Below are 13,583 nucleotides of genomic sequence, written 5' to 3'. Positions count from 1 at the left end.
CAGTAAATCATATTCGGAAGATCACGTTACACGTATTCAAATTACTAATCATTTTGATGAAATTTAGACTCAAAATATTTTGCTTCCAAAATTCTCTAACTCCACTTTAGGGACGATTCCATCTTTAATTTACTTAGTAGAATTTTGTATGTACGTGTATATCTAATACTCTCATTTAATTGGACAATTATGGTTGTATATCTTTTACATCAGTTTAGTCCAAGAGTGACACATGGGATTGGTATGTATGGTGGGACACAATGATTTGTATGTCTTTCATGTAAATATGTATGGGTTTCAAATTTTTGACACTTATTTAAGCTCAGATAAATAAGCAAAAAACCAAAACATGTTACCGACAGCTTTTTTATTTAAAAAAGAGAAGAAAAAATATTCTTCAAAGTAAGTTGTATCTCTACAAAAAATAAAGCTTTTATTATAATTCTTACAAATGAAGTAGAATGCCCCATCATTTTGCAGCTCTTTATTTCCGAATAGATGAATTTTGATTGGAACAAATGTATTCGAACCTCTAAATCACATGAATCTCAACTTCCCTTTCCTAACATTTCAAAATCTAAGAACACAAAATAACTAACTGCTTATTAATAATGAACATAAATTTGTACCATCGTCTTCAATTAAGAATTGCAAAAGGTATAAGCAGGAAAATTTTATTGAGTAGAGAACAAACAATGAAAAGGCTCCATTTGGGAAGAAAAAGAAAAGGCTAACCAAATGGGAAAAAGTCAAGATAGACAATGGGTGGATGACAGCCCTCTCTCCCCCCTCTCTCCAGATCGACAATCGGCGAACATGCGTAATGCACGAGCACTCTAAAGCACTTCACTACCACTATTAGAGCATCCGCAATGGTGCGGATGTCCCGACGGACTTCCCAAAAACACCTCATGCCACGTCATAAGGACATCTCACTGCACTGCCACGACATAAGGACATCTCACTGCACAATGACGGACATCCCCAAGGATATCCACAATAAAAAAATACAAATTCACCAAATTAAACAATTTACGGAAATAAAATTTCGACACGAATACGGACGGAGAAAGTACAATGATAATTTCATTAAATAAAAAAATGAAAAAGTACAGTTCAACAAAAAAAATTTAAACAAATTATAGTATAAAATATCAACGTGCACTCCTCTGCGTCCATAGCTCTTCAATTATATCGTTATGTGGTCGAATATGGGCTTGCTGTTGGCGCATATCGACAAATGCACGGACCCGATCGGCAGCTCCATGGGTATCCCCATACGCATATTGGCGGTGGCCACGCCGTGTCTTGGACCGGCAGTATGAACATCATCATTGGCCCAATCAGTCAGTGTTGGACCTTCATCTTCGACAATCATGTTGTGCATGCGTACATGACATTAGCGATGCTGCCAATATACCACAGTCGTGATGGACCCTTCACTGCCGCCCATCGAGCCTGGAGCACACCAAATGCCCGCTCCACATCCTTGTGCGATGCCTCCTGACGTCCCCCAAAATAGATCTTCTTATCGTCTGATGGGCATCTGATCGTCTTCACAAAGACGGGCCACATAGGGTATATCTCATCCGCCAAATAGTAGCTCATATTGTGCTGGTTGCCGTTGGCGACGAAACTGACTGCCGGACCAACGCCCATGTACTGCTCGTTGAAAAGAGGTGACGACTGGAGGACGTTGATGTCTTTGTTCGACCCGGCTACTCTAAAATACGCATGCCAAATCCACAGCCGGTAGTCAGCTACCGCTTCAAGGACAATAGTGGGATGCTTGCCTTTGAAGTTGGTAGTGTACACCCCTTTCCAGGTGGCAGGGTAATTCTTCTACTCCCAATGCATACAATCTATGTTGCCCAACATTCCTGGAAACCCGTGCTGACTCCAGTGCATATCCATCAGAGCCTGGCAGTCTTCGGGGATAGGCTTCTGAAGATACCTATCCTCGAATATCTCCCTAACGCCCTCACAAAATTACTGCAGACATTCGCGGTCAGTCGACTCACCGATGTGGAGGTACTCGTCGAACATGTCGACCGAGACTCCGTACGCCTGCTGTCTGATTGCGGCAGTGCACTTCTATATGGGCGTGTGACTGGGTTTACCCACCGCATCCTCCCTGAACCTGAAATACTTGTATCGACGCTCTAAAGCGCTCACGATACGCATAAATAGCAGACGATGCATCCTAAAACGTCGCCGGAATAAGTTATCCCCAAACAGCGGCTCCAGAGCGAAGTAGTCCTCATACAACCGATGGTGTGCAGCGATGTGGTCCCGGTGTACTATAGTTCGACGATGGATGGGGCGAGGTACCGCCGGCTGCTGCTGCTGCTGCAATGCCGCTTGTATCAGGCGATTTATCTCCCGGGACGTATAGGCCCGCACCTCTTCGTTAATTCGTCGGTGTATGTCATCAGCACCCCCACCACTACCACTAGCCATTTTGGATATACTGATAGGAACGTAGAAAGAGAGAGAGAGAAACTCGTTAAAACAAGTGGTGCGAATGAAATGAAGTTCAACTATCCGTATATATAGAGTTTTTTTAAAATTAAGAAATCAGGACGTCCGTCGTGACACCGCAATGACGGACGTCGCCGGAAGTCCGCGGATATGCGGTGTCCACAGCAGACGTCCGCGCCGACACCCGACACTCTGGTCGGACGTCCGCTGGGAAATCCGCCATTGCGGATGCTCTTAGAGCATCGACAAGAGGACGAATATCAACCATCGAAACACTTTACAACAATATTCGTTTTTCTCGTTTCTTATTTTTTAAAAAAAACATTAAAATCGAAATCAAACGCAAAGAGACGGGGCCTGCACATGTACCACGGATCCACACCATTAGTCGAGGCGGGTAATCGTGCATGAATTTAAACACACACGATTTTGTTACATTTAACATTCAGTTCGTTGAGTTACATGTTGTGCGTGCGCTTTGCACATTCTCTAGTGCAATGGGAAAATATTTTTGTGAAGTTTGAAAATATTTGTACCAAAATGTGACTTTACAGTTACTCTATGCATGTCGCTTCATGAAATAATGATTTCCAGTGGTCTCCGAATTTTGCAAGTATGGACCATCAACAAATTGTTCGTGGAATTATGATTATAATGCAGATTTTTGTTTCATAATTATGGTTATAATTATGATTAAAATGCAAAGGAAAATTAATAATTATGCAAAAAATGTATAAAAATGATGACAAATAAAACTAACATAATTTTTGTGAAGGCATTTGATAATAATAGTGTAAGAAAAACAGTCAGTTAGCTTTTTTGGAATTTTGTTTCTTTTGTATTCTAGATTAAGGAAAAGTAAGTAACTCAGCTTTAGTGATTGGTACACAAACTTAAATTAAATTATTTTATCAAACATGCTACTCAAACTAAACTAAACTAAACAATTTATCCTTATTTATTATCTGCAATGATAAGAATACATGACAGTACTATTACATACATATATACAGTATGTGATTAAGAAATTGATTTGATTATTGAGTTTGAAAATTAAGAGAAAACTATGTCACACTCTAGGCAAAATACAATTACGTCACATCATGTCAACATGTGAAAAACCACTTATCAATGATTGGAAACATCAATAATTAGACACAAATGAGATAATATCACAATTACTTAGTCCATTCATTCCATAGTAATCGAGACGTTTCTTTTCGCTACGGAGATTAAAAAAGTTGTGCTAGGTGAGTTAGGTAAAGAGAGAATAAAGTGGAAAATGAAAAAAATAGAGAAATGGGGAGAGAATAAAGTAAGAGAGAGTAAAGTAGGTGTTGATAAATGTGTTGACTTTTACTAAAAAAGAAAATGACTCTATTACTATGGAACGTATCAAAATGACAAAATGACTCTATTACTATGGAACGGAGGGAGTACTTTTTTAGGGTAAAGATATCGCATTGGTTGAGAAGTCAGTACATTTACACTAATTAAATTTCTAACTACAATTAATAAACTATGGTAGTATAAAATTAATAATAGATGAAGATTGGTGAAACTTAATTGAGATTAATATAACAAGTGATGATGGCTACATAAATACAAAATTTATGCGGCAATACCAATATGTTGTGTGGAGCTGACATTTAATAATATTATTTGTAAATATATTTTTAATAAACTTTATTCATGTGTAATAAGTTATGGAGCACTATAGATCATGAATAAAAAGCAAGCAAAAACGACATATAAGTCGTATGCAATAGCTTCGACCATATCAATAATAGTTACAGTAATTATTTGGTTGTTTTCAACTAAAAAAAATATTTGGTTGTTTTTTACTCAAAATAATATTTGGCTGTTTACAAAAAACAAAGCACCTAAGTCTAATTAGAACATGTGACAAGTTACACATGCAGACAAAATTAGAATGACGCACTATTTAGATTCTATTTCATTCAAAATAAACGTATTTTGGTCGGGACACATGAACAATTAATTGACAAATATATTGTCTAATTTATTCACCTTGCGTTTATGTTATTTATTTATTGAGCTCTTGAAATACTATACTAGCATGTGAATAAGTTTATGAGGGATGCTATTATAATATGATTTGTCACAAATCCAGTTTTAAAAAAATCAATTTATTTATTAATATAGTAGTAAAATAATTAACTTCAAAATATAATTTTCTCTTACTTAATATGCCCTTCCTTGAAGTCAAATCACCATATCTATATCTCTCTATAGTATAAAGTAGAAAGAGATAACAAAATGAAAAGATTTGAACATTAAACAAAATAATCAATCAATTATTATTTTTTTAAAAGATACCCTTTTTGTTCTATGTTTATTAAGAGGACTAATTCTTCTTTTGTGAAAGCATGTCAACTTACTTCCAATTTAATGAAGAGCAATAGATTAATTCCCGCATAGTGAGTGACGCATGACATTTGTGCGTCGCTATTAATGAAACGCACAAATGTTATGCGTCTTTACTGAAAGACGCACAAATAATATGCGTCTTTAATAAACACGCATATAGATTATGCGTCGATAAACGACGCATATATGTTATGCGTCGTTATTTAATGACGCATAACATATATGCGTCATTTGTTAAAGACGTATATTATTTGTGCGTCGTTAAATCGGGATTAAGAGGGCAGAATGCTCGTAATTGACAGACGACGCAGCGAGCAGCGAAGGAGGGGCGATTTCAGCGACGATTTCCGGCGATTTGAGGCGTTTTCCGACAGATTTCAACCAAATACCAAACATATTTCGGTAATTATTCATCCATTTGGCTACATAAATCAATAACTGCTGAAGTTATGGAGGTTTTCCCTAATTTAGTAAAGTTAGGGTTTATATGAAATTGCTCAATTTACGGACGATTACTGTTAGTGTGTTGCTTATTTGTGTTGTTTTGTTGCGTATTTGTGTGTTTCACATGAATTTAGGGTCAATTGTAGAAGTAAGTGGTTCAATTGAAATTATATACCCAAAGTGCAGAAAATATATATATTCTTGTGCAAAAATGTGAAAATTTTAGTTATCTTATGCTATTATATGTTGGGTGAATGTTTTGAAGTAGATGGCATCTGCAAGTTCTGAACAACAGTTATGTTATGGACCTGAGGATCCATCCGTACTGTTTCATCAAAACGAACATATTTCAGCCTCATTGTTGGCGAATGGCACAACAAATGTGTTCAGAGTTCGTAGGACGGAGAGTAAGGTTTGGGCATTGCCAATACATGAAGATGTGATGCATTGGCTTGATGTTTGGGGGTTCAGAGGTGTGATTGAATGTGGAAGGCCAAGAAGGATGGACAATGACCTAATAACTGCATTGATCGAGCGATGGAGGCCTGAGACCCACTGTTTCCACCTTCCAGTTGGTGAGGTAACCGTAACCTTACAGGATGTGCAAAACCTGTGGGGTTTGAGAGCAGACGGTCGTGTTTTCACTGGCTGTGACTACCCTATTGGATATGAAGATTGGCCCAGCAAGTGTAGAGATGTGTTGGGATGGATACCTGACGCAGAAACAGAAACGAAGCACGGTGGGTTGTTGATGACGTCTCTGATCAACCAAGCGACTATGCCGTTGGGTGATGGGCTGCATGAGTATGCATACGTCCAAAGAGCACGTATACATGCTCTAATCTTGTTAGGGGGGCTTATTTTACCGGACACTACCGGGTGCAAGGTCCCCTTTATGTGGATAAATGCCTTTGACGATCCGGAAGACGTGGCTAATATCAGTTGGGGTAGTGCTGCTTTAGCATACCTGTATCATTATTTGTGTGAAGCTTCTGTAGGCAGACAGAGAAGAGATGTGGGTGGCCCTATGGTTCTCTTGCAGCTGTGGGCGTGGGAAAGAATGCCTACATTGAGGCCAGCTTTCTTGATATCGCCTACGCACATGCCGTATACCCCGTGTGGAGTCAAGTAATATTTTTTTTAAGTAACTTACTTAATTATGTATTTTTTTGGGTAACTTTTGATATTAATATTCCGTGTAGGTGGCACGGAGTTACTGAAATTGGAAATGCGCCCCAACATTCAGTAGCTCATTATCGTGATCAGTTATCATTGATTCGTCCGGGCCAGGTGAAATTTATTTTTGTTAGCTTAGCTAATGAATTAATCTAGTATGAAATTAATTGTGTGAATGATATTATGTTTTTGTAGTTTCTGTGGACACCATATACAGATTGTATCCTGCCCGATTACTGCATTGATTCGACCGCATCCTACTTGTGCGACACATATTTGGTGTGCTGGTCATTTGTCGAGGCACACGAGGCTGGACGCGTTTGCCGACAATTCAACCGCGTTTCGGGCATGTCGAATCAACAGAGCTATCATTGGGGATGAAAAGTTAGCATGATCTCTATTAGCACGATGGCCTATACAAGTATGTCGATTCTTCCACTTCCTAACTTCCCACATATCGTCATGCGACCTTTGTGTAACCGAAACCTCCCACTTACATTCCCTCGCCTTTTCAGCGTCGGTGGTGCTGATGATGCCTGCCCCTGTTACTGTCGTTCCTGCTGGAAATTTGCATACAGCATGCCACCTTCTTAGTTTGCTCTCGACAACCTTAAACTGTTTTTCATTCCACAAACTCCACATAGTAATAGCAGTCTTCACGTGTAGCTTGGAATCGAATTTTGTTCCCAACACAATCCGATGCGGCTCATTCTCATTCCAATACAAAAGGCTGTGTTCATTACCACCCACATCATCCGATACTCCAGAAGGATGACTTGGTAATTCACGAAAGAATCTAAACCCACTAGGATTGTATTCCGGAATTGGTTGTTCACCTTGCATAACAGGTTTACATGGTACTATCTCATCATCAGAACTAGCACCGACATCATCAGCACCATCACCATCACTGAGGTCGGGGTCTGCCTCTGTCTCAGATAGTGGCCTTGGCTCAGCAAGATCATCTGCAGCATCGACCTCATCATTCAATCCAACCCCAACATCAGCAACATCTACAACATCTAAAACATCTCGCTGCTCATTCATACTACGATCAAAGCTCATTTGGTCCACCCTCGCAGATGAACCAATACCACAGTCAAAACTCATTTGTTCAAACCTCGCAGATGCTCCAATACCATAATCAACAACTGGTGGGATTTCTGCACTCCTCACCGGTGAATACTCAACAAATAATTCAATACACCCACTTGAATTTTGAGCATTGTTGAACATAAACATCACACTGTCATCATTGCAAATCAGAGAACATGTATAACTCATACCGGAAGCAACGACTATACATTGTCTCCATAATAATTCAATTGTGTGTTGGTTCATATCTATTCCTATCGCATCACAGATCATTGCTACTAATTCAGAATAGGAAACACCTGAATTTAATATGATGGAGCTCCTCGGACGAGGTGGTTCATAACCAATACCCATATGTGGTAGTTGAACTACTCTACCACCCCAATACAAACTCACAAATACTTGCATGATTTCTGCATCAAAGACATTTAACACAACGACAATTAAGGACATTTTTCCTACAAGCCCTAATTTGTATAAATTGGGTCAAACTAACAAATGAAAGCACAATAAACATGAATAATGTCGAATGTAGCTAAATTGATTAACAAATTACCGGATCTTATGGAAAAATCGCCGGAAATCGCCTGAAAACGCCGGAAATCGCCGAGAGAGGAAATGAAAGTGTGTGTATGTTCGTCCTGTGATCTGCGTCTGCCTGGAGGGGGTTAAAAGCCGATTTAACGACGCATAATGTTTGTGCGTCGTTCAATAGCGACGCATAACCCTTGTGCGTCGTTCAATATCGACGCACAATCCTTATGCGTTGTTAAGCGACGCATAATCCTTGTGCGTCATTAATTAACGACGCATAAGGATTGTGCGTCGATATTGAACGACGCACAAACATTATGCGTCACTCCCTCAATTAGAATGAATCTATTCTCCTTCATTATTTTGGAATTCCATTAACTTCTTAGCACAAAAGAAGAAAGAGCTCTTTATTAAGATGGTGACCATACAAAGGGTCGTCCTTTTTCTTCTCTTGAATTCCTTAATTTTAGTCAAGAAATATGAATTGTGTATTTATTACTAGGATTTAGGTCAGGGGTGGGGATTCGGTCGCTTCGGTTCCGACCGAACCGATTAGTCGGTTAACCGACTCATTTTTTTCAAAATCCAGAACCGAAACCGAAGCCTCGGTCCGGTTCCTCAAGGAACCGATCAGTTCGGACCGACAGGGTCTTTGGTTCCACCGAAGGAACCGAAATCAAGTGAAAGAGCAGCGGCTTGTCGAAGAGAGCAGCGGCGGCGGCGTGGAGAGGGCATCTGCCTCATCGGAGAGAGCAGCAGCATCGCCGGCGTGGGGGAGACTAGCGTGCGTGTGGAGAGATTGAGATTTGAAAAGGGTAATGCTGAAAGAGAAAGGTTTTAATTCATAAGTTGGATTGATAGTTCTATGACATTGCATCCATTCACGCACATATTAGGATACATGTATAAATTTAAAAAACAACTGATTAAACAAAATTATAGAACTAGTAGTACAACATATATTGGCAGTTTGAATGAAAGGTAGGAATTTTACTTTTTACTTTTTATAATTTTATGAAATTAAAATGAATATATGAAAAATTAAAATCAATCCCTAAATTAACCGGTTCTTCGGTTCTAACCCTACGGTTCTCGGTTAGAACCAAGAACCGCCTAAACACTAAACCACTAACCGGAACCGAACCTTGACCTTATTATTTCGGTTCTTGGATAACCGAGAACCGAAAAAATAAGGTTCGGTTCTCGGTTAACCAAGAACCGAGAACTGTTTCCTCAACCCTAATTTAGGAGGTTGACCAGGGCATGGAGTATACTTTATAACTCTTCGATTTCTATATATGTCAATTGTTGTGGATTTGATTAAAGCTACAATATGGCTGGCTATAATTTTTTTTGTAATTTAAGTAAAAGGAAATAATTATTGATGATTTTATTCAATGCTTAAATCAATTTACATTCTTACTTGTCTCTATTTATTCTAGAGATGGATGATGATTTGTCCAAAATGAAATGTATAATACTCCAGTTATAACGAAAGCCCAGTCTTTTTAATCCATAAAAGCCCAATCTCTTTTTAATCTATAAAAGCCCAATTAGCCCAAAAAGAATATCAGCTTTAGCCTTTAGAGCATCCACAACCGTGCTCTTGCCAACGAGCACGGTTGTGGGCCCGGCCCCACTTTTTCTGTCTGATCTTAGGCAAGAGCACAACACTCACAGCCGTGCTCTTCCGCAAAGACGAGCACAAGGGTCTCACCATTCTATTATTCAATTTGAATAAAAACATTTCCATAATATTAAAATTCATTAAAAAAACTGAAATAATATTACAAATTACAAATAAAATAAAAATTACATAATTAAAATCCTAAAAAATAAAAATTACATAATTAAAATCCTAAAAATTAAAAATTATATACTTAAACTCCTACAAATTAAAAATTAAATAATTAAACTCCTAAAAATTAAAAATTACATAATTAAATGCTAAAAATACCCCGTGGAAGACTATTCATCCAGCGGCACTACCCCCAATTGTTTTTGGAGACCCAATATCATGGCCTCATGCAATCGAAGTTGCGCAGGGGTCATAGTTGACCTATCAGCCATATTGAGTTGGGCCAAAATCGCCCACAACGAGTTGGTGGGGGGTGGAGGTGGCGCATAGGGAACGGGAGCGGGTTCGGGAGCATCGCCGGATGGAGTCGCGGCGCGACGGTGGTTGGCCTCCGCCTTCTTCCTTCCTTGTGGTCGGCGTTGGGAACCGCTCGGGCCGGCGTCGGGGCTACCCAAGTTAGCTCCGGCAAGTTGGCTAGCCACGTCTTCGGAGCCGGCGTCGGATAGGGATACCGACCTTGACCGTTTGGAGGAGCCGCTAGAGGAGGATATTACGCCTCCCCTATACTTCGGATGCGACCGCGTCTCCTGCCAAATGTTGAGGTACTTGAATGGCTTGTAGTTCATGGATTGGTAGGTCGACAAGGCGGAACTGATGATGTCGACCTCGCTTCGGCCGCTCCCCGCCGACCGCTCTTCCTGGAGGTAATACCCCTGAAACTTTTAGATTTCTTCGTTGACTCTGTATATGGGCATATGGCGTTGCGCACCATACTCTCGTTGCGCTCGATTGTTCCCGCCGGCCGGTTTTCATTGTACCTGCGAAGATGCGCCACCAATAATGATCGTCGGATTGGTTCGTGCCAACCTCCAGATCTTCAGAGATTGACAAGAACGCCTTGAAAAATTGCTCCATCTCCGCCGGAGTGTACGGTGTGCGGATACCACGAGTAGGAGGAGTCAGAGTTTGGGAGGGGCCGCTCAACCTCGCTCTAGGCTCGGGGGTCTACCCGTATTTCCCTTCGGGGGCATCTTGGTCGTCGATTGGGTAAGGCCGGTAGCCACCCGGAACTCCCGAACTTTGGGTTTGAGGAGGGGCAATATATTCCGTTTCCGGACTAGGAAACGGTTGTGAATCGAACCAATCGGGATTCCAACCGTGGGAGCCCGGGGGTGATCGTCGTGGCCGGACATTGTTATGTTGTAGGAGTGGAAGAAAGATTGAGAATGGAGATGAGAGAATGTAGATGAGAATGGAAATGAGAGAATGTAGATGAGAATTGTGTAGTGTAGTGTGAATTTTTGGGTGTTAAAGTGGAGGTATTTATAGATGAAAATGTGTATTTTTGGGGGAAAAAATGAAAAAAAAAATTAAAAAGTTGAAAACTAATATATTTTTTTTTGGGAAGTGGGAAAATAATTTTTTTTTATTTTAAATCGGTTTTATTAAAAAAATCAAAATTGTCAACGGCTAAGCCGTTGGCCAATCCGCGCCTGCCACGTCACCTGCTCGCTGGCACGGACGTGCTCGATGCATCGAGCAGTGCCGTGCCAGCGGCGCAAGCGCAGCGGCGAACAGCGTCTCCGTGCCACTGGCACGGAAGGACGGACGCCGTCCTGCTCACCGTTGTGCATGCTCTTAAGACCTTCCATAAGAATTTAATAAATATTACTGCTACAAATTTAATGTCGACTATCCAATATGCAAATGCAATGCCGATATACTGCTTGAAAAATAAATATTATCGATGTATAAACAAAGGTAATCATAATATTTAAGAATATATAATATTCTCGTAAAAGAAAATTGTGATGCAATACTAATAGTTTATAAATAAAGATAGTATGAGAGCATCCGCAATGGGCGGACGATGGCACGCACGATGGCACGCATCGTCAGCGCCCATTGCGGGTGCGTGCCATAAGGCGCGGACGATAGTCGCGCCCTATATTTCGGTCGCGGAGGATAGCTCGGACGATGGCCATCGTCCGCACCATCGTCCGCCCCATTGTGGCTGTGGACGATGGTCATCGTCCGCGCCATCGTCCGCCCCATTGTGGAGGTCGCGGACGATCGACTCGGACGATGACACGCGGTTTTGATTTTCTATTTAAATCTCGTTTCTCATTCAGTTGTGCATACGAACATATCGACTATCTCTTTACATATTCTCTCTCTACATCCAACCAAAATGAATCTCGGCGACGACACCAATAGTTCTAGTTCGTCTGAATCTGGTGGTTCGCTTGACGAAGCATTAGATGCAGCCGTTGAAGAGGCCATGGCGGCATGCTATGCGCAAATGCAGCGCGAGAAGGAGGCGGCAGCGGCGGCGGCTGAGCAATTGTGAAAGGGCCGGCTCGTTTCTGGTACAAGGAAGTCATCGCCGATGTCATATATGCGTGCATAATCATGCACAACATGATAGTCGAGAGTGAATGCGGAAGCATCACCGACTGGAATGAAGACGACCATGCATCTAGCTCTTCCGGCACATCGACCGACACACCCGATAGAGGGTTACCGTTAGGCTTCGAAGAGGTTCTATCTAGACATGCCTCAGTGCGCAACTAACAGGAGCATGCGCAGCTCATGAGTGACATGATTGAAGAAGTGTAGGCTCGTAACCGCCGTTGCTGAGTTTGCGTTTTTTTTTAATTCGCATTGTAATGTATTAATTTTTATTAAATGAAATGAAGTTTATGAAATTCGTATTTTAATGTATTATTTTTTTTAAATTCGTATGGATTTTGTAAATATTAAAAAAATGATGACGTGGTGCGCTATAGGGCGCGCCTTATGGTGCCCCACTGCAGGTGGGGAGGTAGGAGGATAAAACTGTTGACGTGGCGCGCCTTAGGGCGCCCCATTGCTAATGCCTTGATTTCAATCAATCAGAATCTACTATGAATATAAATATATAATCTCTCATACGGGAAAATCGTGATGAGTTATTATTATTGTATAAATAATGGCAATTATAATATCAGTCAATTGGAATTTATTTTCTTATAACAAAGGTAATTATTATTTGATATGCACAGTCGATTTTATTAGAGTGTAGCTTGAACAATACTACTTTTAATGCTACTTCTTCTGAGTATAATGAGCATCCACAATAGCGGACGTCCGACCGACGGACGAGTTGTCCGTCCGGGACATCCACTATTGGGGCGGACGAGCGCGCGACGGACGAGCCAGACGGATGACCTCTTGTCTGTCGAATAAGGCGCTCGTCCGCTATTGTGGGTGCTCGACGGGCGAGAGCATTTTTCGTTTTGTTTAAATTTCTATTCTATATATTCGATTCGTTGCACTTCATTTCATGCACAACTATCGGCGAGACCCCCGTTCGGCTAGCGTCAACTATAAAGATTCAAGGCATACTAAACTTTGTTTAACTTTTTTTTTGTTGCATTGTATTATTTTAATTTTTTTTATTTAATAAAATTATTATTGCATTTTCTCCACCCGTATTCGTGTCGAAATTTTAATTCTGTAATTGTGTATTTGTGAATTTTTATTATTGTGTTTGTCCGCCGAGATGTCTTAGTACTTGTCCACTATTGTGCAGTGAGATGTCCTAGTGATGTGGCAGTGGGGTGGAAAATCTTAGTGACATGACAGACGGTGTTTTTGAGAAGTCTTAGTGCTAGTCCGTGGG

The 13,583-nt window shown here is 40.6% G+C and overlaps 1 protein-coding gene across 2 annotated transcripts; it reads left to right on the top strand.

Annotated features, from left to right (window-relative positions):
* The first annotated feature begins 5,112 nt into the window (after positions 1–5,112).
* LOC121800336 (serine/threonine-protein phosphatase 7 long form homolog) lies at positions 5,113–6,776 on the top strand. Of its 2 annotated transcripts, none has more exons than XM_042199910.1 (3): positions 5,113–5,274; positions 5,585–6,606; positions 6,688–6,776. In XM_042199910.1, exons 1-2 carry the CDS (start codon positions 5,158–5,160, stop codon positions 6,446–6,448), a joined length of 981 nt encoding a protein of 326 aa, XP_042055844.1. In that variant the 5' UTR covers positions 5,113–5,157; the 3' UTR covers positions 6,449–6,606; positions 6,688–6,776. The 2 variants fall into 2 exon arrangements, with proteins under 2 accessions (XP_042055844.1, XP_042055845.1); XM_042199911.1 differs by having other exon boundaries at positions 5,117–5,274; positions 5,582–6,606.
* Positions 6,777–13,583: the final 6,807 nt, after the last annotated feature.

Source organism: Salvia splendens, chromosome 4 (genome assembly GCF_004379255.2).
Source record: "Salvia splendens isolate huo1 chromosome 4, SspV2, whole genome shotgun sequence".
In the NCBI taxonomy this organism is placed as follows: domain Eukaryota; kingdom Viridiplantae; phylum Streptophyta; class Magnoliopsida; order Lamiales; family Lamiaceae; genus Salvia; species Salvia splendens.
The sequence above is the reverse complement of the archived record's forward strand: the minus strand, read 5'-3'. Positions and strand labels throughout refer to the sequence as shown.

Coding starts and splice junctions, on each gene's coding strand:
- LOC121800336 (XM_042199910.1), top strand. CDS start 5,158: ATGCTCGTAATTGACAGACGACGCAGCGAGCAGCGAAGGAGGGGCGAT. Junction 5,275..5,584: donor CAAATACCAAACATATTTCG/GTAATTATTCAT, acceptor GTTTTGAAGTAG/ATGGCATCTGCAAGTTCTGA.